Source organism: Lithobates pipiens, unplaced genomic scaffold (assembly GCF_037356315.1).
Source record: "Lithobates pipiens isolate NorthernLeopardFrog02 unplaced genomic scaffold, aLitPip1_a1.2 Scaffold_13, whole genome shotgun sequence".
NCBI classification, from domain to species: Eukaryota; Metazoa; Chordata; class Amphibia; order Anura; family Ranidae; genus Lithobates; species Lithobates pipiens.
In genome coordinates, this window is record NW_027507718.1 from 352,113,022 (window position 1) to 352,136,235 (window position 23,214).

A 23,214-nucleotide genomic window follows, 5' to 3' on the forward strand; every position below is an offset into this window, starting at 1 on the left:
TCCCAGTGCTGAAGTATGTGATCCTATTTACTGAACACTTGAACCAGAAAACATGCTACAAGAATCATCTGAGCTGTTTAAATTTCAATTTAAAAGGATAAATGGATAAGATAGCCCAGTGTGATTAATCTTACATCTGGATAAATCGATGATACAAATAAATAGAGTAACTGTAACATGTACGTGTAGAGAAGATAACATTTATACATAATTAAGATGTTTTAATACATTTTCCATGATCTGTTATGTCTATTTCCTAAAGTGATTGTAAAGGGTATTTTTAATAATAAATTTGCTATACTTACCTGCTCTGTATAATGGTTTTGCACTGAGCATACCCAATCCTTCTCTTCTAGGGGCATCCACCAATGCTCCTGGCTCCTCCTCTTCTCGGTGTGCCACCATTAGAAGCCACTTCCTGTGATGGCACACTGGCAAGCTCGATCCCAACCTGTGCTGCCTGTGTCTATAGCTACAGACAGCATGGCTTAGCCCTACCCCTGCTCCTCCATTACAGGATTTGATTGACAGCAGCAGGAGCCAATGGCTCCCATTGTTGCCTTTCTGTCCTGTGGGGAGGGAGGGAGAGAGCAGAGAGAGCTGCTGCCCTTAGGCATAGAGCTGGATCGAGACCGAGTTTAGGTAAGTACTTATGCCCTGTACACACGGTCGGACATTCCAACCACAAAATCCGTCTGATTTTTTCCGACAGATTTTGGCCGAAATTTGTGTTGCATACACACGGTCGGACAAAGCTGTCAGAAAAAATATTAAGCCGCGCTAAGTGCACTATAGCAAAATAGAGTGACAATGTAAATGCAATACTATTCTGTCCCCAACTAGTGGGGACAAATAATGTAAATATTATTCCCTGTCACACCCTTAAGTGGGCAGACCACAAACTTAGTGTACAGTAATAGAATATGAATCAGATAATCACATCTGAAAAACACCCCGTGAACTAAAAGTCTCTATAAACAAACAAATTGATGAGCAAATAAGTGAAAAGAAAAAGTCCAGCTGTAATGGATTAGATACAAATGGAATCCTCCATAAACGAAAAGTGTTCAATCCACCACCAAATATCTGAAGTTACTTCTTACCGGAACTTCATGACCCCCCACTACAGAGGATCACGGTGAGCATACAGGTATATAGTTGTCCCCCACTTCAAAGGAATTCTTCCTGTACGCCTTACGAATAGCTGGATACGTTTTTCATGGGATACCTCTCATATATTTGGAAGGTGCCCCTGGATGATGCAATTTTGTTGCGAAACGCGTAGGGCTGAGCGACACGCTAAACGTCACCTCGTGTTCAGTGTCCAGGCAGGACGGGTCTGTCCGTGTGCGTCCGGCCGGCGCGATGGACTTAAGGCTTTGAAACTTCAATTGTATTGTAAGTGTTATTTTATATTTTTAAGTTTTTATAATAAAGGGTTTTTACACTATTGGAGCCCTATTTTCTTTTTCATGGTGCACACTTTGAGCCTTCCAAATATATGAGAGGTATCCCATGAAAAACGTATGCAGCTATTCGTATATGGAAAGGGCGGTGTAAGGCGAACAGGAAGGATTCCTTTGAAGTGGGGGACAACTATATACCTGTATGCTCACCATGATCCTCTGTAGTGGGGGGTCATGAAGTTCTGGTAAGAAGTAATTTCAGATATTTGGTGATGGATCGAACACTTTTCGTTTATGGAGGATTCCATTTGTATCTAATCCATTACAGCTGGACTTTTTCTTTTCACTTATTTGCTCATCAATTTGTTTGTTTATGGAGACTTTTAGTTCACGGGGTGTTTTTCAGATGTGATTATCTGATTCATATTCTATTACTGTACACTAAGTTTGTGGTCTGCCCACTTAAGGGTGTGACAGGGAATAACATTTACATTATTTGCTCCCCACTAGTTGGGGGCAGAGTAGTATTGCATTTACATTGTCACTCTATTTTGCTATAGTGCACTTAGCGCGGCTTAATATTTTTTCTAAATTGTCTATTTCTGTAATTATGTGATACAGCTTAGCCGCAGCTAAACTCAGTTCTTTGAAATTAATTTGCTATATATTGTTTATTCACCTTAGCGCAGTTTTTCACCTTCAGTTTTTTGCTAAAGCTGTCAGAAAATCCGATTGTTTGGGACAAGGTGACGTACATTTTGTACGACGGGACTACGTAGGGGCTAGTAGCCAATAGCTTTGGTCTCGTAATTTAATCTGAGCATGTGTGGCATTTTGTCCGTTGGAATTCTCTACAAACAGTCAGAAAAAGTGCGATCAGATTTTGTTGTTGGAAAAGTTTAGATCCAGCTCTCAAACTTTTTCCGCCGGAATTTCCAACGGAAAAAGTCCAATAGAGCCTACACACGATCAGATTTTCCGACAACATAATCCGATCGGACCTTTTCCGTCTGAATTTCCGACCATGTGTACAGGGCATTAGAGGAGCTAGGGAGGGGACCGGCACACAAAAGTTTTTTTTTTTAAATATAAATGATAAAAGGGGGATTATTACCTGTATCAGCTATACTAATACATGCTAATAGTATTATCTGATTAAAGTAATGTTAAACCCTCCTTTCTTTTTATTTTAAAATGTTTGCTTATTTTAAGGCAAACTACAACTATTTTTAGAGAATGTATCCATAATGTATTACTTTTTTCTTGCCAGTCGCTTCTTACTGATACTTCTTACTCTGCTGGTAAATTGAATTTCCGGTTCGGGAGGACAGAGAGCTGTCATCACTCCTCTTTGATAAAACAGCCCATGCGCGCCCTGACCCAGGCTGAAGTGCATGCACTTTAGTCATCACAATATGCTCACATGACCTCAGCCTTGGTGCCATGATAACAAGGCATATGCGCACCCTGTCACAGGCTAAAATGAGCACATAAGGCCCCTTCCCTTTGCAACATGGCTGCGCACCAGTGCACAAAGTAAGGTCCATAAAGACATGGATGAGCAAGTTTGAGGTGGAGGAACTTGATTGGCCTGCACAGAGCCCTGACCTCAACCCAATAGAAAACCTTTGGGATGAATTAGTGCGTAGACTGCGAGCCAGGTTTTCTCGTCCACATTAGTGCCTGATCTCACAAATGCACTTCTGGGAGAATGGTCAAACATTCCCATAGACACACTCCAAAACCCTGTGGACAGTTTCCCAGAAGAGTTGAAGCTGTTATAGTGGTAAAGGCTGGGCCAACTCAATATTGAACCCTATGGACTAAGACTGGGATGCCATTATAGTTCATGTGCTTGTAAAGGCAGGTGTCCCAATACTTTTCACAATATACTGTGTGTATGTATACTCTATGTGTGTGTGTGTGTGTGTGTGTGTGTGTGTGTGTGTGTGTGTGTATATATAATATACACACACATATATACATTAGGCTACTTATTCCTTGACTGTCTATGGTATTGAATAGGGTGCTTAATTTGAAGATACCTGTAAAATAACATTCTAACGCTTTCAAATATGTAATGCACATTAAAAATTCTCACTTTATGAATGTTTATTTTGGAAGAAGACCAAACCAGTATACGTCAAAGGGAAAGTAGAGTGCTTTTGTACATATCCTTGATTTTTTTCAGGACCATAAAAAATACAAAAGTAAGGAATTGGTCTAATCAGGGCAAATTTTCAACTTATTGTAGAGTAATTTTATAGCTAGATTTTAATGTGGTCTCCTGCTGTTCAGCTTTCTCAATGTACACTATTTATGTTAGAAAAAGCCTACAACCCCCCATCCTCAGGCACACACACACCTACTTTAGAACTTACAGGTCTGCATGGAGTCTCAATTGGATAGAGATGGAACTGTCACCTTACTCATAAACATGCATTTTTTGCAGATAGCCATTACAAAATAAATGTGACCATAACAGTACAAATGCTTTCAAAAATTTAAAAAGACACACATTACCTTTATCTGGTAGTTACTACAAAGCTGACTTCTGTTGAGGAAGGTGAATTCAGACACTCCCCAGCCTATTCCGCCAACATAACATGCTTTAGGCAATGGTGCAGGAGTGCCTGGTGCAGCACGACATAAATACTTCACTTCGCTAGTGCTTTCATGGGATGGCATTCGTTCTCCCACATATTGGGTACAATCAGGGAGCTTTGGTCTGTAATCTCTGACATAGTCTGGACCTGTAGTAGACAATGGTTGAAATGCCTCAGGTAACATTGAAGTAGTTGTAGATTTTCACAAGTCTACGTGTATCTAGACAAGACCGGGGGAGTATTTTCACTATACAGAATTCCCAGAGTCAGTGTGTCTTGGGGAGACATGGACCTGAATCCAAAGTAAAACCACCTCAAGGGTTCCCAGGCATACAGCTCACAAAGAGCACTGTTCCCCCAAAATCCAGGGCCCATAATCAGTTCCTAGAGGCCAGCATTCAGTTCCGTCCAAAAGCCTCTGTCCTGGGTGAGTCCATCATACTCCCTCAAATGCCAGGGCCCATAGTCGGTAGGCAAGAGGCTAGCATTCAGTCCCCTCCAAAAGCCTCTGCCCTGGGTGAATCTATCACACACAGGATGCAAGAGTTAAGAAAGGACATGAATGCTGGACTCGCAGAATGGCAAGAGTGCTAGCAAAGTACAGATTACACAGGGAACATGCTAGGGCAAGAAGACTGGAGTTGACTCTGGGGTGCACATGGAATACAATGGTGCTGGAAGGCTGGATGTGACTGGGATGCACAGGGAACACATTGGCGCTGGAAGGCTGGATGCAGCTAGGGTTTACAGAAATATACAAACGACTGAACAGGTACTAAGAACTGGGGATTGTGGCTAGAGATGCTACATAGTGCTCAGGTCAACATTGTTAGACTGAATGTGTAAGGTGTAAAATCCATCGTACCCTGAAAGTTTAAGGACAGAGGAGGTTAAACACCAATCACTTTAGAAAACGTTGTCTACTCCTTCCAAGCAATACATAATAATACATATTTTCAGTTTCTTACTGTCCAATAGGTTGCATTTTGCCAGTAGTGCTTCATACTATAGGAGAGAAAGAAGTGTACCATGGTGCCACCCGAATGAGCTTCCAAGATGGCATGTCGGCTTTTACAAAGTGCAGATGAAGGAAATAGCTTGGAGGACCATGTGTCTCAGGATACAAAAAGGATGATTAAACAAATGCCTATATTTTAAAGCTAAAATTGTTTTTTTCTGTTAAAAGTTGTTAAATACATTCCAGGCGCATCACAACAAAAGGTTTACAAAGTCTTATAGCTTGTTATATTTTTAAAGCAGCCATACCCTGTGTAGAAAAGCCTGTACCTTTCCAGCAAGCTGTAGAGAAGGATCCTTGCTCTCTGGGTAGAAACAGTGGTCTCTCTGCTAAGGTCACTCATGCGCTTGCTGAGTCAGAGTTAGAACTCTGCATCATGGAGCACAATGCTGACTCAGCAGTGGTTGTGTTGTACATCTGCATGGAGCCCACCGCTTTAGCACAGAGAGTAAGGCTCCTTTTCAGCAGCGTGTTGGCAGGGAACAGGTTTAACTGCTTAGGCTATGGGTGCTTTCTGAATCAAACAAATTTTAAGACTTTACACACTTCATGTTTTGCTGCACCCAGAGCATATTTAGCTGATATAAACTTAACATTCAATTGGGCTGTAAATGTTTTTAAAAAAAAGGGACCAAAAGTAAGCCTTGGACAACTTTTGTGTGACTGTATTGGTCACATATAGCTACAGGCAGCCATGGAAACGATTATTGACTGGCACGTGGAACTTGTCTTGCAACAATACACCAAAGTAGAAATGTATCACCATTTAAATATAATTCACTTTCCTGTATATACAACTAATATTAATTCTCATTGCATTATTTGTCTCAGGGCAGAAATATCAAAGCATTTGAAAAGCACTAGGTGTGTTTCTCTTGGCTCTACACTGTACCCTAGCCTGTGCAGACTGACCACAAATGCTTTTAGCGACATACAGTATTATTTGTATTGGGTTACTGGGGATCGTAAACAAACTTTTTAAGCCTTTTGAGTGTATTATTTATTCTCGTGTGTGCATAAAAGCAGGTAAATATTGAGCGCAGTCCGAAATAATTGATAGGGAGTTCCGTTGCTAAGCTATGTCTATATTAAAGGCCTTATACCACAAAGATAAGGTTGTATGTCATGTTCTCAGTCTGCAACTATAACACTAGATTAATAGATATGGATCATCTAGATCAGGGGTGCCCAGCCAGTGGCCCGCGGAGCCCTCTGATGTGGCCCACGACCTCCTGCTCTGGGATGGCAAGTCCAACTTGTGGGTTGCCGGCCCACCATCCCAAAGCAACAGTGTTGTGAATGAAGCCAGCGGTAGAGGAAGCGGTTCCGGAGCAGAGCCGCATAAGCTGACCTGAATGGAAGACTGTTATTAAAGGTACATTTATTACTAAAATCAGTGTGTATATGGGCATATCTGGGCTGCTAACTGATCCGCAGCAGAACACCTGCAGGTTAGCTGCACTGAGCCATAGACTTCTGCTATTACCTGCAGGTTTGGTGCACTTTAGAAAGTTTAGAAATAGAAGTCTATGGCAAAGTACAGCTAAGCCACAGGTGTACTGCGCTGCACTCTCAGTGTGGGTAAACCAGAGCGCGTCAGTGTGAAAGCAACCTTAGGCTGCTTTTGACATGATTGGTTCCAACACGATCAGAACCTCTGTTCACCTCTAGCGAACCACAGATTTAAACGAACTTGTGGCCATTTACACCCACCTACCTCCAATCCGATAAAAAAAAATACAGAAGGGGAGGGGGTTCCGTCCCCTTCCATCTGAGCAGATCTGAGGGCCCATAGAGTTGAGCGGGATGTGAGTGTGTCAGAGTGCACTTGGACCTGTCAACTGCCCACTCATTGTGGCACGTGACTAGTCACAAAGTTGCATAAGTGGCCCTTGCTCTTCAAAAGGTTGGGTACCCCTGATCTAGACATTAATTTGAGACTGTCATCATAAATAAAATAGTTTTAAAGGAAGGCCTTAAACAAGTAGCACATACTGTGCTTGCATTATTGCACAGTATGTTAAAAAAAATCTAACTAAGAAATGCCTTAATTTACAGACTTCATGCTTTTGGCTGTAACACATTGTACATACTGTAGATCCAAATATGTAGATGCCAACTGGTTATAATGCAAGAGCAGTTTAACCCATTTACACACAGACTGAAGGTAAAACACACAGACTTTGTTTTTGTTTAAATCCATCTCCTGTGGCTCGGCGAGGATACAATATATCATTTTCTTTATTCAGATGAAAAAGAGTGCAAGGATTGGTTATACAAAGAGTGATCATTGTGACGGCCAATCACAAACTATCACAGTGATCACGTGACTGGGAGCCGGTCCTCTGCTGATCATAGATACAAAACCCAAAGCCATCTGTGATAGCTTGGTCTACATGATACATGATGCACTCTGGAGCACATTCTTGCACAAACACAGGTGCACATACTATATGCCAGGGATATGCAATTAGCGGCCTGTCAGATTCTTGCTATGCCTCATGGGACTTGTAGTTCTGCAACAGCTGGAGGTCCGCTAATTGCATATCCCTGCTATATGCAGGTCCTTGTAAGATGGCCTCTTCTGTGAAGCCTCATCTACTGTATGTATGACACTGGTGAAAACAAGTTAAGCTGATACTAGCATATATTAAAAAGGATATATAGTGCTTTGTATATACTGTAGTTTTTTATTTTTTATAATGGTCAGGTTTGGAAGATTCATTATTATTTTTTTGTATTTATTGAAAAAACAGAAGATCTCACTATATGCTTCTATATGCTATATGCTTATCTTTTTCCTGATATATTTAATGATAAAAACCTGCGACAATCTGCATCTGGTGGCAGACAACCGTGGCAAGTGACACACTCAAGGCTCCCACTGATTCTGCATTATTGTGAGTTGAACTATTTAATCTTATATTACAATGTAATAATAGAAATAATGCGTTTCAATAATCCTGACACCATATCAACCATGGCGCCGTGATGATTGAAGCGCCACCACCAGCCATTGCCCTGACAAATTGCAGCAACATTTTGGATCCGCCCCTGGATGTAATGTGTAACATACTCCAAAAGGTGAACTTATCCTCTAAATCAGTATATGTAGAAAGTGCTTGACAGAAAATATGGACAGAAATGTAGTATCACTATTGCTGATTTGTTAATCATTTTACATTCTAATCATTGTTACTAAATTATTATACAAAAAAAAATACAGTTATAATCTGAGTTATATTGTGTATGATTATTTGTGATACTACAATATACACTGATCATACAATTACAGAATATAAGCAGGAGGAAAGATCACCAGGGTAAGATATGGACCATGCTTTGACAGATAAAGGCAATGTATTCCAATAACTAAACAGCACAGAGCACACATTTAGGCTGGGTTCACACTATTGCGAATTGGATGTGGTTTTTCTCGTATCCAATTCACTTAGCAGGAGATTGTGACCGGCTCTCTATGGAGTCGGTTCACACATCTCCGCAGTGGCTCCAGTGCAAATTGTACAGGGGCCCTGTGCATCTTTTGGTCCATTTCAGATCCGAATTCAGACCAAAATTCAGGCTGAAATTGGACCTGAAACAATGAATGGAGACGCACCGGACATCTACTGTGAGCCCCTGCGTGCTGTAGTGTGAACCCAGCCTTAAGGCTAGGTTCACAGTATTACAAGTGCGGGAAGGTGGTTAAATTGCTGTTTAGCAGATGCACAGAGGTGCTATTAATTCTTAATGGCACGCCCACACATTGGAAAACCTGGTGCGGGTTTCCATGTGGTTTCCCTGCAGCCATATATTTTTTTTAAAAGGGTCAGGGACTTTTTCCTTGCATTTCCCGCAGTTACAGCAGCCCATTCAAACATGGCCACAGAGAAACGCTTAGATGTGAACTTAGCATAAGTTGGTGCCATAAAATAAATTTAAAACATTGTTATTAAATATTTGTATGTTTATTGTATACTTACATCACAGTACCAAAATATTTGCTGTATTATATTTTTTAAAGGGTTGGTTCACCTTTACCCAAAAACTGCCTATGCAGATATGGACATCTATAGATAAAAACAAACTGCAGGTTTTACTAAAGTTTCTTTTTTTTTTTTAACAGTATATGTTTTTATAAAAGTCTACAGAGTAAATAGTTCAGTATAAAAATGCAAGTAAAAAAAAAAATTTGAAGGAGTAAGTAACCCTGTAACAGTATCTCATATTCACAAAGAATAGTGCAATATCAAAACGTAATAATATTAACGACAATATTAACACAAACAGAAGGCAGATGGGAATGTACAACCAGCATCAAGAAGGTGGGGGGGGAGTTGACTAGAGTTGAATCATGTTATATGTGTAGGCCATTTACATACCTCATGAGGCCTGACTGGAAAACACCTAGGACGTTGCTAGGAAATTGCTAAATGAGGTCTGATCATTACTGTTCACCTTCTCCATCACAAGAGTGAGCTCTCAAATGCTACATTTGAGAGCTCGCTGTCAAGTAAGCTCTACTGCATCAGGGAACAGAGTGCATGTGCAGAGGTTGGAAAAAGCTCACTCCTGTGATGGTGAAGGTGAGCAGTAATGACTAGGGCTCACTTAGCAACAACCTGGCAACGTCCTGGAAGCATTCCAGTCAGGCTTCAGGAGATACAGTATCTCATAAAGGTGAGTACACCCCTCACATTTTTGTAAATATTTTATTATATCTTTTCATGTGACAACACTGAAGAAATTATACTTTGCTACAATGTAAAGAAGTAAGTGTAGCGCCAGCTCCTGAAGAGCACGCGCTATATGTTTTTTCTATTTAAAATTCCTAAAGCCACAGTTGGGTTTTAGGGTCAATTATACCAAATTATGGTTTCAGTACCAGTCTAGTTGGATTGCACTGGGTTCTGCTTGGCCACAGGTGTCGCTGTCACCAATGGCAAGTGTGAGAACACAGTTTAGCTAGGCGTATTGAGTGACATTCTTTCTCAGAACCAGCCCAGTGGGAGTGTCATCTTGCTGTGCATTCTGGGAGAGGGTACTTAAAGTACTGACATCACGTGCTTCTGGGTTCCGGTCCAGAAGATCTTTCTGTCTGTTTGGCCCTGGTCCTCCTGACCAGCCCCCATGGCCCTCATGGCCTGGGGTGTGGATCCATCCAATTCCGAGTCTCGGGGCTGGCTAGACGAGGCAAAGTAACTGGAAGGAGGATTCAAAGGTGGTCCAGTGCCATCTCATCTGTGGAGAGTCCCAGCAACTGGAGAAGCAACCAGGGGAGGACTCTTTGGGAGAAGAATCTACACTCATACGGTATCGCCGGAACGGCTACGAGATACTGGTACCGTATGATAGCTCTCTAAATTTGTCTACATCCTTCAGTTACATTAAAGTCTGTGGCAGAGACTTTGTTCACAAGTGTTCTACATTCAAGTCTGTGGCAGAGACTTTATTCACAAGTGTTCTACATTCAAGTCTGTGGCAGAGACTTTATTCACAAGCAGGGGCGGACTGACAACTCATGGGGCCCCCAGACAAAAGGAGATTATGGGGCCCCTGGGAAATCAGAGATTATGGGGCCACACGGTAAACACACACACACACAGTATACAATCACACAGTATACACATACATGCACACACAGTATACACAGACATGTTTCTATTGGTTGAGAAGGTACTGGAGAGGTGAGGCAGTTATAATCTCAGGATTTTTAGACCAAAAGGATGTCGGTAAGGGACATTTCAGAGACAGATGTAAAAAAAAACACAGATTTTTACATACTGTCCCTGGGTTTACTGAGGCTGGCAACCCTGATGGGGCCCCCTAGTGGCCCTGGGCCCTCGAGCAGTGCCAGACTGGCCAAATGGTCAGTCCGCCCCTGTTCACAAGTGTTCTACATCCAAGGCTGTGGCGGAGACTTTGCTTTACTTAAACACTCTATTGGCTGCTAGGCCTAGTGGGAGGAGGGCTATCCGGTAGCTGTGAGTTGTGAGCAGTAAATCTATAGTGAGAGACTTCCTATTTTTTGCAGTTCCAAGAGTACCTGAACTTCCCACCCAAACCTCTACCCTTTATTGAGAGACTGTTCTGTCTACTTGTTGTCAAATAAATATCTCAAAAGTGGATCCAGTGTCAGTTTCTACAGTTCTTTGGGCCATTTACCTCGGGAAACCCCTAGACGTACACAAGGTCAAGAAGGTAACGGTAAGCCCAATCAAACCAACCGCTCCTTCGGGGGTGAGGTGCCTTAACCCTCTTGGGCATGGAGTTCACCAGAGCTTCACAGGCTGCCACTGGAGTCCTCTTCCACGACGACATCGGGAACTGGTGGATGTTAGAGAACATGCGCTACTCCACCTTCTGTTTGAGGATGCCCCACAGATGCTTAATAGAGTTTTAGGTCTGGAGACATGCTTGGCCAGTCCACCTTTACCCTCAGCTTCTTCTGCAAGGCAGTGGTCATCTTGGAGGTGTGTTTGGGGTCTTTATCAAGTTGGAATACTGCCCTGAGGCCCAGTCTCCAAAGGCAGGGGATCATGCTCTGCTTCAGTATGTCACAGTACATGTTGGCATTCATGGTTTCCTCAATGAACTGTAGCTCCCAAGTGCCAGCAGCACTCATGCAGCCTCAGACCATGACACTCACACCACCATGCTTCACTGTAGGCAAGACACACTTCTCACCTGGTTGCCGCCAAACACGCTTGACACCATCTGAACCAAACAAGTTTATCTTGGTCTCATCAGACCACAGGACATGGTTCCAGTAATCCATGTCCTTAGTCTGCTTGTCTTCAGCAAACTGTTAGCGGGCTTTGTTGTGCATCATCTTTAGAAGAAGCTCCCTTCTGGGACAACAGCCATGCAAACCAATTTGATGCAGTGTGCGGCATATGGTCTGAGCACTGACAGACCGACCCCCCCACCCCTTCAATCTCCGCAGCAATGCTGGCAGCACTCATACGTATATTTCCCAAAGACAACCTCTCAATATAATGCTGAGCACGTGCACTCAACTTCTTTGGTCTACCATGGCGAGGCCTGTTCTGAGAGGTACCTGTCCTGTTATACCACTGTATGGTTCGGGCCACCATGCTGAAGCTCAGTTTCAGGGCCTTGGCAATCTCCTTATAGCCTAGGCCACCTTTATGTAGAGCAACATTTCTTTTTTCAGATCCTCAGAGAGTTCTTTGCCATGAGGGCCATGTTGAACTTTCAGTGACAAGTATGAAAAAGTGAGAATAGATAACATGTAATTTATTCACACCTGAGACCTTGTAACACTAACGAGTCACATGACACTGGGAGGGAAAATGGCTAATTGGGCCCAATGTGGACATTTTCACTGAGGGGTGTAGTCACTTTTGTTGCCAGCAGTTTAGACATTAATGGCTGTGTGTTAAGTTATTTTGAGGGGACAGCAAATGTACGCTGTTATACAAGCTGTACACTCACTACTTTGTATTGTAGCAAAGTGTAATTTCTTCAGTGTTGTCACATGAAAAGAATAAAATACTTACAGAAATGTGAGGGGTGTACTCACATTTGTGAAATACTGTATGTGCAGTGCCTTGAAAAAGTATTCATACCCCTTGCAATTTTACACATTTTGTCATGTTACAACCAAAAGTTTAACTGTATTTTATCGGGATTTTCTGTGATAGACCAACACAAAGTGGCACATAATTGTGAAGTGGAAGGAAAATGATAAATGATTTTTAATTTTTTTTACAAATATCTGAAAAGTGTGTCGTGCATTTGTATTCAGCCCCCCGAGTCAATACTTTGTAGAACCACCTTTCACTGCAATTACAGATGCAAGTCTTTTTGGGGATATCTCTACCAACTTTGCACAGCTAGAGAGTGACATTTTTGCCCATTCTTCCTTGCAAAATAGCTGAAGCTCTGTCAGTATTGAGTGGGGTGTCTGTGAACAGCAATTTGCAAGTCTTGACACAGATTCTCAATCGGATTTAGGTCTGGACTTTGACTGGGCCATTCTAACACATGAATATGCTTTGATTTAAACCATTGAATTGTAGCTCTGGCTGTATGTTTAGGGTTGTGGTCCTGCTGGAATGTGAACCTCTGCCCTAGTCTCAAGTTTTTTGCAGACTAACAGATTTTCTTCTAAGATTGACCTGTATTTAGTCTCCATCCATCTGCTAATCAACTCTGAACAGCTTCCCTGTCTCTGCAGAAGAAAAGCATACCGACAACATGATGCTGCCACCACCATGTTTCACAGTGGGGATGGAGTTTTCAGGGTGATGTGCAGTGTTTTGCTTTTAGGGTTTTGCTTTTAGGCCAAAAAGTAAAATTTTGGTCTCATCTGACCAGAGCACCTTCTTCCACATGTTTGCTGTGTCCCCCACATGGCTTCTCGCAAACTGCAAATGATACTTCTTATGGCTTTCTTTCAACAATGTCTTTCTTCTTGTCACTCTTCCATAAAGGCCATATATGTGGATTGCACGACTACTAGTTAGTTGTCCTGTGGACAGATCCTCCTACCTGAGCTGTGGATCTCTGGCAGCTCCTCCTGAGTTACTATGGGCCTCTTGGCTGCTCCTCTGATTAATGCTCTCCCTGCCCGGTTTTCAGTTTAGGTGGATGGCCATGTCTTAGTAGGTTTGGAGTTGTGCCATATTCTTTTCATTTTCAGATGATGGATTGAACAGTGCTCTGTGAGATGTTCAAAGCTTGAGATATTTGTTTTATAACCTAACCCTGCTGTAAACTTCTTCACAATTTTATCCCTGACCTGTTTGGTGTGTTCTTTGGCCTTCATGATGCTGTTTGTTCACTTAGGTTCTCTAACAAATCTCTAGGGCTTAACAGAACAGCTGTATTTATACAGAGGTTGAAAGAGAAGTATGGGTTTGGATTTTTTCCCCCTTCATACTTACCTAGGTGGATGCAGCATTGCTCTGAAGCTGCATCTGCCCCCTGGCTCTTCTACACTGAGAACTGAGTGATTGAACATCGCTGATCGCTCGGCTTCAAAGCTCCCCAAGCAGAGAGCTGCTGACTGTCAATCAGCAGCTCTCCACTCTGCTCCTCCACGCTTACTGGAGCGTATAGCAGTGGAGAGGCAGGGAGAGGTTGAGATGGGTGTCAGTTCAGGCATCTGTCGGATATCCAGACTTTGTAATGATGGGGCGGTGCCTGGACTGATTCCTATGATGTCAGCAGAGAATGGACTTCAGCCCGCTCTCGGCTGAAAACGGGTCACAGGAGTGCAAAACAAATTGCACTCCTGTGACCCATAGGAAAAGCCCAACCAAACGAGCTTAGGTTGGTCTTCACCTTTAAATTAAACACAAGTGGACTCTATTTACTAATTAGGTGACAATTGGTTCCACTAGATTTTAGTAAGGGGTATCAGAGTTAAGGGGGCTGAATACAAATACACGCCACGCTTTTCAGATATTTATTTGTAAAACATTTTGAAAATCATTTATCATTTTCCTTCTACATCACAATTAGGTCCCATTTTGTTTTTCCCTATCACATAAAATCCCAATAAAATACATTTACGTTTTTGGTTGTAACATGACAAAATGTCAAAAATGTCATGGGGTATGAATACTTTTTCAAGGCACTGTAAACGGCGTCACCTATAGCAAGGGCATCATACAACTTTAGTCAAAGCTGCACTTTGTTTTTCACTACAAACGCCCCTTATCTGCATAGACAGTTTTTGTATGGGTAAACCATATTTTACCTAAAAATTAAGTAATATTTATTTACTAATTAAAGTAATGTTTATTGACACATTTCTCTGTGTCCTGATCACTGTAAGTAATATTTAATTCAGTCGGGGTGCTGCCATGTCGAATATTTCTCTGCAGCATGCAAGCACACATCAGTGTCCAAGCACAGAGAGATAGCAAGAACTTTGACTCCATGCAGATTCAAATGATATACGGTACTTTCCTCTGCAAAATAGCAAAGAATTAATAGGACCAGCCCACCTAAAAATTGATATGTACCAGAATCTACCAAAAATATGTATCCAATTTGGTGGGTTATTTAACTAAAAGCAGCAGTGCCTATTGAATTTCTACAGCTAACTACTTGGCAATTACAGCAGGATTTTAAAGTTTTTTTGCAATGTGTCTCCTATAGAAACATGGAACTCAAAGTGCACATACAGTTTTTTATTTTATGTTAATATTGAGGCTTTCCCAATCTATTGTTGCGATTTACCTGTATAAAGCATTCTTTTTCCTGATTCATAATGAGGTCGGCAGGAGTAGGATGTGGAGGGCCGGCCATGATGCTTCTGATGCATGATGTGGGACTTGGCAGCTAAAAGACATGGGACATTCAGTAAGTCTGCATGAATGAATGAAGGAAGGCTGGAGCCTGATCAGCCAGCAGTCACTGAACAGTGTAATAAGACTCTGCTCCCTGTCCCTTAGCCAAACAATATCTCCCCGGCAACACTGTCACCTGGGTGACCATAAAGATCTCATTATTAGAGGATAAAACTGATCAGTGGAACTCTAAAATGAGGCAAAATCTAGGTTTATAAGAATTTCCTTTTTTTACGGACCACAAAGTGCTTATTTATAAAACATGACGTGACATTTATGCTTAAGAATGCTGCTGTATGACATTGTGTGTGTGACATTGTATGCGCATTACTGGTTATACATAATTGCTCGATATTTTATTCAGGTACCTTTTGAATAAGGCAAAGTATGTGCCTCATTAGACACAGCAATAGAGGGTTGCTGTAGTGCAACTTATTTTTTATTTATGAAATAAACACATATGTGGTGACCTTAATCCAGTATAAACTTTTACCATAGGAGGCAACCTCCCTATTTGTGTACAATAGACTCACAAAAAAAGAGAAAAAAAAGGGACTGTACATATGCCTCCAATAGTAAACGCCACCTAATTTAAAAATATATCATCCACTGTTATTCATATGAATTGTTAAAAACAAGTCATTAATGAACTTTTGAAGTTATGATCACACAAACAACCAATCCCTTGATATTCCCATTAGGATGCCAAAAAGATCACTGTGATAGGGTCAACGCATTTCACAGGAACACCCGCTTCTTCAGGACCTTATAAATATCCTCATGTAATTACAATGCCACATGAACAAACTTATAGTTAACAAAATATGACTGAATATAACAGCAATATAATTGATAAAAATAAAACAACATTACACAAAAACACTGTCTCTAGGGAAAGCAAAAAACAGGTAAAAAAAAAAATGAATAAAAATAATATAAATATATCTATTTCAAAACACATCCTCATGTTAAATCAATAAATTATCAAATGACCTAAATCATTAAAAGAGATTGTGTGATACAGTCTGATCTCAATCCAGTGTTGTGCAAGAAAGCAGTGGCTCTCTCCCTCCTCACAGAGCAGATTGATAGTAGCAGGAATGATTGGTTCCTGTTGTTGTTCATTAAATCCTATGACGAGGGAGAGAGGGCAAAGCAAAGCCTCACTGTCTGTGTCTGTGGATGCAGGAAGCGGGGATGGGGATTGATACCACACAAGTACCTCCCTTAGCAAACGTCTTGCTAAGGGGGTACTTGAAAGGGAGGAGGAGCCAAAATTGCCAGTGGGGGACCCAAGAAAAAGGAGGATCGGGGCTGCTGTGTGCAAAACCATTACACAGAGCAGGTAAGTGTAGTATATTTGTTATTTAACAAAAAAAAACGTAAAGGTTTAGAATCACTTTAACTCCACTGCTCACAATTCCCTGGTCTCCCACAACTCCTTGGACTACCATCTTCCCCTGGACTGGGCATATGAGCTGCCACGAAGTAGTGGGTCTCCTGACGTTATATCCAGGGTTCAGGCTGCCAGTGAGCTCAAGAGTACCAAGCTTCTTTGTGAGCCACAGTTGCTCATTTTGGAAGACAGCCCTTCCAGTGGGGTGGCATCATTTTAGCCACATAAGTTGCATTAGATCAAAGACTCCTCCAGCCTTATGTTTTGTGGAGCCTGCCTGGGGATTTACCATTTTACCAGTATTGTCATTATCCAGCGTTCATTTAGTAAACATCAAGTTACCCAGTGTTGTTTGCCTGAACATTGTGCACTTGGCATCTACGAACAAAATCATCAATGTTAGACAACAGTGAGGGGAGTAACATGATGGCAGTACCCGCTGGTAATACCCCAGTGGAAAAAAAATAACATACCATACCAGTCACTATAACTTGCTTGTACCTGTAGGGAATCATGCTGCAACAGCCACACAAGGGGCCAGATCAGGACTTGGGTGATTGGATCAGGAGATTGTGGAGCCTGATCTGACCATATGTAATTCCTCCCCCTACATTTCCTCTCCCTGGAGAAGAGGTGCTTAAAGTTGGCCATAGATGGATTGAATCTTGGCTGGTTCAGCAGGGACCTGCCGAGAATCAATCTTTCTATGGGCAGGCTGGATGTACAGAAGTCGATCAACCATTCAACTTCCGTACAACCAGCCACCCAGATTTTTTTAACATGATCACTGGCAGCAGCTATAGCCGCCAACATGGATTATTGTGTTCTGCCAGCAGAAAAATGCAAATTCTATGGGTTGCCTAATAGAGATGGCCTTGTGGTTCGCCCAGCAGTCGGTTTGCGGCAAACTTTGCTCGTTCGCGATTCGCCAAACCAGTGGACTTCTGCCGCTGTTCGCGGCGGACATATTCGTTTACATTGTGAAGAACTTTGACCCATGACACATCCATCATGAGGTACAGGACAGCCAATTGAGACATTTCAGAACATGGATATACCCCCTACCTTTTAAATAGACCTGATCTGGCGGCCATTTTACATTCTGTCTTTTGTCAGTGTAGGGAAAGGACGCTGTGTGGAGCAGGGACAGTCAGTCTGTTACTATTAGGTCCACAAAAGTCCTTTTAAGGACTGGTATAGGTGTACAGTATATAGGGTTGTAATACACGTATAATATACTTTCTTTCCAATATAGAAAGCATTTTATAGTGCACTGTATGCATTGCTGCTGACCGATTCTGCAGCTGTAGTTTTTCAGTGTAGGGACAGTTTGGTGTTTGGAGCAGGGACAGTCTGCAATTCACTAGCTACTAGCTAGCTACTATTAGGTCCACAAGGGTCCTTTTAAGGACTGGTATAGGTGTACAGTATATAGGGTTTTAATACATGTATAATATACTTTCTTTCCAATATAGAAAGCATATTATAGTGCACTGCATGCAGTGCTGCTAACCGATTCTACAGCTGTCGTTTCTCAGTGTAGGGACAGTTTGGTGTTTGGAGCAGGGGCAGTCTGCAATTCACTAACTACTAGCTAGCTACTATTAGGTCCACAAAGGTCTGTTTAAGGACTGGTATAGATTTACAGTATATAGGGTTGTAATACATGTATAATATACTTTCTTTCAAATATAGAAAGCATATTATAGTGCACTGCATGGAGTGCTGCTGACCGATTCTGCAGCTGTCATTTCTCAGTGTAGGGAGGGACAGTTTGGTGTTTGGAGCAGGGACAGTCTGCAATTCACTAGCTACTAGCTAGCTACTATTAGGTCCACAAATGTCCTTTTAAGGACTGGTATAGGTGTATTATCTGGTGTGCAGTATATAGGGGTGTAATACACGTATAAAATATAGAAAGCATAGTATAGTGCATTTCCACTGTGTAGCATTGTGACTACTGAGCGGTTCTGCATCAATACTACAAAGAGTGACAAATGCAATTAGAAAAAAGTATTATAACTGGTGTGATAGACCAGTGGCCCCCCAAAATGACAGATTGAAGCGGGGTGTTATATACCTTCTTCCACATATACTGCATTTCTCTAGATACTTTTGTCAAAATGACAGGCAGAAGAAGAGGCAGGCCCTTCCGCAGGGGTGGTAGGGGTAGGGCAGGCTTGAGCCAAAGTGGCAAATTGCAGAAGGCGCGTTCGATTACGTCAAAGGACGCACCAGACTTGGTTGAGTGGCTCACTCAGCCTTACTCTTCTGCACCCTCCTGATCCTCTCGATCTGCACCCTTTTCACTCTCTGCTGTGTGCACCCCCAAAGACACTACCACCAACACCACCATATACCCTCCACTTGAGTCACAGGAATTATTTTCTGATCCATCACAAGACATTGCCGGTGCGCAGCCATTCTTGGCATTGGACCAGGAAGAGGAGGTAGCAACAACCGCCACTCAGCAGTCTGACGACAGTACCCAGATCAGCCCAAGGAGGTTGGTCCCCGGTGTTGCTGCCTACTCCGAGATCTCTAATTATAGCGGTGGGGAAGGTGACGTCGATGATGACGTGTCTAGTGATGTCACGTGGGTGCCCACAAGAGAGGAAGAGGAGGGGAGTTCAGAGGGAGATATGGACCAGCAGATAGGGAGGAGAAGCAGGTGGAACTTACATTGCACAGGTGGGACAAACCAGACTGCTAATGTATCAGGAGCGAGGCATCAACCATGTATGGTCACATCTGGTGCTCCCAGGACGCCGCCACATGGCTCCGCAGTGTGGGCTTTTTTTAACGTGTCCGCTGCTGACAATAGTGTTGCCATCTGCAGCCTTTGCAGCAATGCATAAGTCGCGGTAAGCCCAACACTCACCTAGGGACGACCGCTTTAAAAAGGCCCATGAGCTGCCATCACCGAGCCCAGTGGGAGCAACGGAACCCACAAAGCCACACTCCAGGCTCTCACCGTCCAGCCTCTTCTACTTCTCCTTCTCTTCTCTCCTCAGAATTGTCCTCCACTCCATCTTCCATCATGCCGTCCTCAAGTTTTTCTGGAAAAAGGCAGGCTTCTGTGGGCCAAATGTTCGAGCGTAAAAAAAATGATGACGCCGGATAACCTTCTTGCCCAACGGTTGACTGCTGGCTTGTCAGAACTGTTAGCCCGCCAACTACTGCCATATAAACTGGTGGACTCGGAGGCCTTTCGAAAATTTGTGGTCAATGGAACACCACAATGGAAGGTCCCAGGAAGGAAGTATTTCTCACAAAAGGGCATCCCAGAGCTATATGGCCATGTTCAGCGGCAAGTGAATGTATCTCTGGCACACAGTGTCAGTGCCAAGATACATCTGACCACAGACACGTAGTCTAGCAAACACGGGCAGGGAAGTTATATAACTTTCACTGTCCACTGGGTGAACCTTCTGACGGCCGTCAAGCATGTAACCCGTGGCACTCGTGTAGATTTGGTTTTACCGCCAAGGATTGCATGCAGGCCTGCCTCTTCTTCTCCTCCTTCTACTCCATCCTCCCTCTCCTCCTTGGCTGACTCCTCCTTTTCCACTGCTAGCGTCTCTTCCGCTGCGCCGCCCAAGATCCCCAGAACCTATTTGACATGCCAGGTGAGACGTTGCCATGCTGTGCTGCCTCTGTTGTGCCTGGAAGCCAAGAACCACACAGGCCCTGCACTCCTTTCAGTTTTGCGTTCACAGGCAGATCAGTGGCTAACACCGCTCAATTTGACAGTTTGTAAAATGGTGTGTGACAACGGTGCCAATCTGCTTAGTGCATTGAAACAGGGCAAAATTACACGCGTGCCATGCATGGCACACGTCTTAAACTTGGTCGTGCAGAGATTCGTCCAGGACATCTTGTGGCAGGCAAGGAAAATCTCGGCCCATTTCAGAAGATCTTACACGGCCATGGCTCGCCTTGCTGACACAATCTGTCGGTCAGATGTCTTATTTGCGATTGCTCGAAGCGATGGAACTCAACCTTCTATATGCTTGATAGGCTGCTCCAGCAGAAACGTGTAGTTGACTACCTGTACGAACTCTGCGGCAGAACAGGTTCTGGGGAGCTTGTTTTTTTTTCACCGCGCCAGCGGCTGCTCATGCGCGAGGCATGCAAACTTCTGTGGCCATTTGATGAGATCACCAAACTGGTCAGTTGCAGCGATGGCAACATCAGTGACATCGTACCTTATGCTTTCTTTATGGAGCGTGCATTGCATCATGTCATTGATCAAGCCGGGGAGGAGCAGGAGCAGGAAGATGAGGAAGTCGCAATGCTGGATGAATTCCCGGGGGGGCTACTCTATCTGAGACAAGTCAACAACAGGAGTCTGAAGAGGAGTCAGAGGAGGATGGTGCCGGGGTGGATGAGGAGGAGCAAGAAGAACATGCTTTAAACCTTTCTGGGATCCCTGTTGTTGTCCATAGATGGGGGGGAGGAGAACGAGGAGGACGACATTATCCTGGATGATGAGCAGGAGCCAGGCCACCACACCGCTTCCAGTTTAGTGCAAATGGGGGCCTTCATACTCCAGTGTTTTAACAGGGACCCCTGTATAAAAAGCGTAAAGGTCAAGGACCTGTACTGGGTGGCAACGTACTTAGACCACCGGTACAAACACAAAATGGCAGAAATGTTACCCTCATCACAGAGGGCTGTCAGAATGGAGCACTTCCAGGCCTTGCTTAGAGAAATGCTGCATTCTGCTTTTGCGTGCGCTGGCAGAGGAATTCCCACTCCCAGAGAAAGAGTTGCGGGTACCAATCCAACAGCGCCTGCAAGAAGAGGGCGGTTTGAAGATGTGTTGGTCACTTCTGATATGAGATCATTCTTTCAGCCGACCCATCGACAGGTGTCATCCAGATCCAGCATCAGGGAACGCCTAGACCGACAGGTGTCCGACTACATCGGGTTAACGGCCGATGTGGACGCTCTGAGAACTGATGAATCCCTGGACTACTGATACGGATCACGTTCGCGAAACGTCCCATGGGAAGTTCGTCCATCACTACTGCCTAACACCCCTTTCACACTGAAGGTGTTTTGCAGGCACTATAGCGTTAAAAATAGCACCTGCAATCCACCCTCAAACAGCTGCTCCATCGTCTCCAGTGTGAAAGACCAAGGGCTTTCACACTGGAGCTGTGCATTGGCAGGAAGTCAGGAAATCAATGGGGCAGTGTGGCTATACCGCCGGCAAAATGGCGCTATTGCGGGCGGTTTTAACCCTTTCTTGGCCGCTAGCAGGGGTTAAAAGCGCCCTGCTAAAAATAGCTGCATTTTACCGTCGACGCTATGGGTGGCACAGCGTGAAAGGGGTCTAAGAGTGTATATGATCACAATATACTGTACATATTTTTGTATTCTCAGGGACTAAAACTAATCTTAGATCTCTAAAGAAGACAGCTGACCACCCAATGAAATTGGGCCAAAAGTGGTTCAATCTCAAACTGCATAAAGGGTTCTTTACTGTTGGAGCTGTAAGGATGTGGAACCATCTTTTCAAAGTTGGTGGTGTCAGCAGGTAGTTTGGATAAATCAAAACTTTTAGATGTGTTTCCTAACGAACACAATGTACAGGGATATTGAAAATTGTAGTGACATACAAACACACAGACAGGTTGAACTGGATGGACTGGTGTCTTTATTTAACCTTACCAACTATGTAATTACAATATGTAGGAGCCGAGGGCTGTCCCCAATCCTCTTGGTGGAAAAAGGATAGTAGCCTCTGCTTTTGCATGGATTACAGGCAATTGAATGCTGTCACTACAAGAGACACCTGTCCCCTTCCATGAACTGAGGAATCCCTCACTGCCCTACGGCAATCCAAGTTTTTCCCAACCATTAATCTTTCCAGTGGGTAATTACAGGTCTCTGTTGCCAAGGCAGATCGACCAAAGACCGATTTCATTACCACCATGTTATAGCCCGCGTTACCTACTTCCAGAGAACAATAGAACACTGTCTCTATATGACCCTTGGTAGGATCTATATAAACTATGTCTGAACACTGTCTTTGCTAATGAAGAGTTTAAACTTTTAAGGCTTGGGAGGTACATTGTATGTTGATGTGCTTTCCTTTGGTTGGCCCTCAATTGTCCCTCTAATTGTGCTTTGAAATAGTTAAAAAATTATAAATCTGCTCCAAATTCCTAGAAAGGTAAGAAATATTTTAAAATGCTTTAAGGTATGCTTTGTGAATGGGAATGTACTGTATACCAAATATACGTATAGTGGGGGTTTCTTAAATTTGACCACAAAAGTTGAAATACACTTTAGCTGCCCTCTGCTGGTCTAGGGTATGCTTGTAGGGGTTAGGGTTTCTGGGTCCCAAGGCTCTATGGACTCAGTATGCTCCAGATTACCAAGGAGTTTCAGAAATAAGTCCCTAACCATTGGTAACATATCTGCCAATAAGGAGCCCCCTAATTTGGATACT

General features: G+C 43.1%; 1 protein-coding gene across 2 annotated transcripts in view; it reads right to left on the bottom strand.

Annotated features, from left to right (window-relative positions):
* Positions 1-23,214, bottom strand: part of SPMIP2 (sperm microtubule inner protein 2) — a 187,836-nt gene that overhangs the window by 47,606 nt on the left and 117,016 nt on the right. The window contains exons 2-3 of one of the 2 annotated variants that reach the window (XM_077477126.1): positions 15,246-15,347; positions 3,930-4,159 (exon numbers count right to left, since the gene is read on the bottom strand). In XM_077477126.1, the coding sequence (XP_077333252.1) occupies positions 3,930-4,159; positions 15,246-15,330 (315 nt within the window). In that variant the 5' untranslated portion in view covers positions 15,331-15,347. Of the gene's footprint in view, positions 1-3,929; positions 4,160-15,245; positions 15,448-23,214 lie in introns of those variants that run through there. The other variant, XM_077477127.1, reaches the window with a different exon arrangement.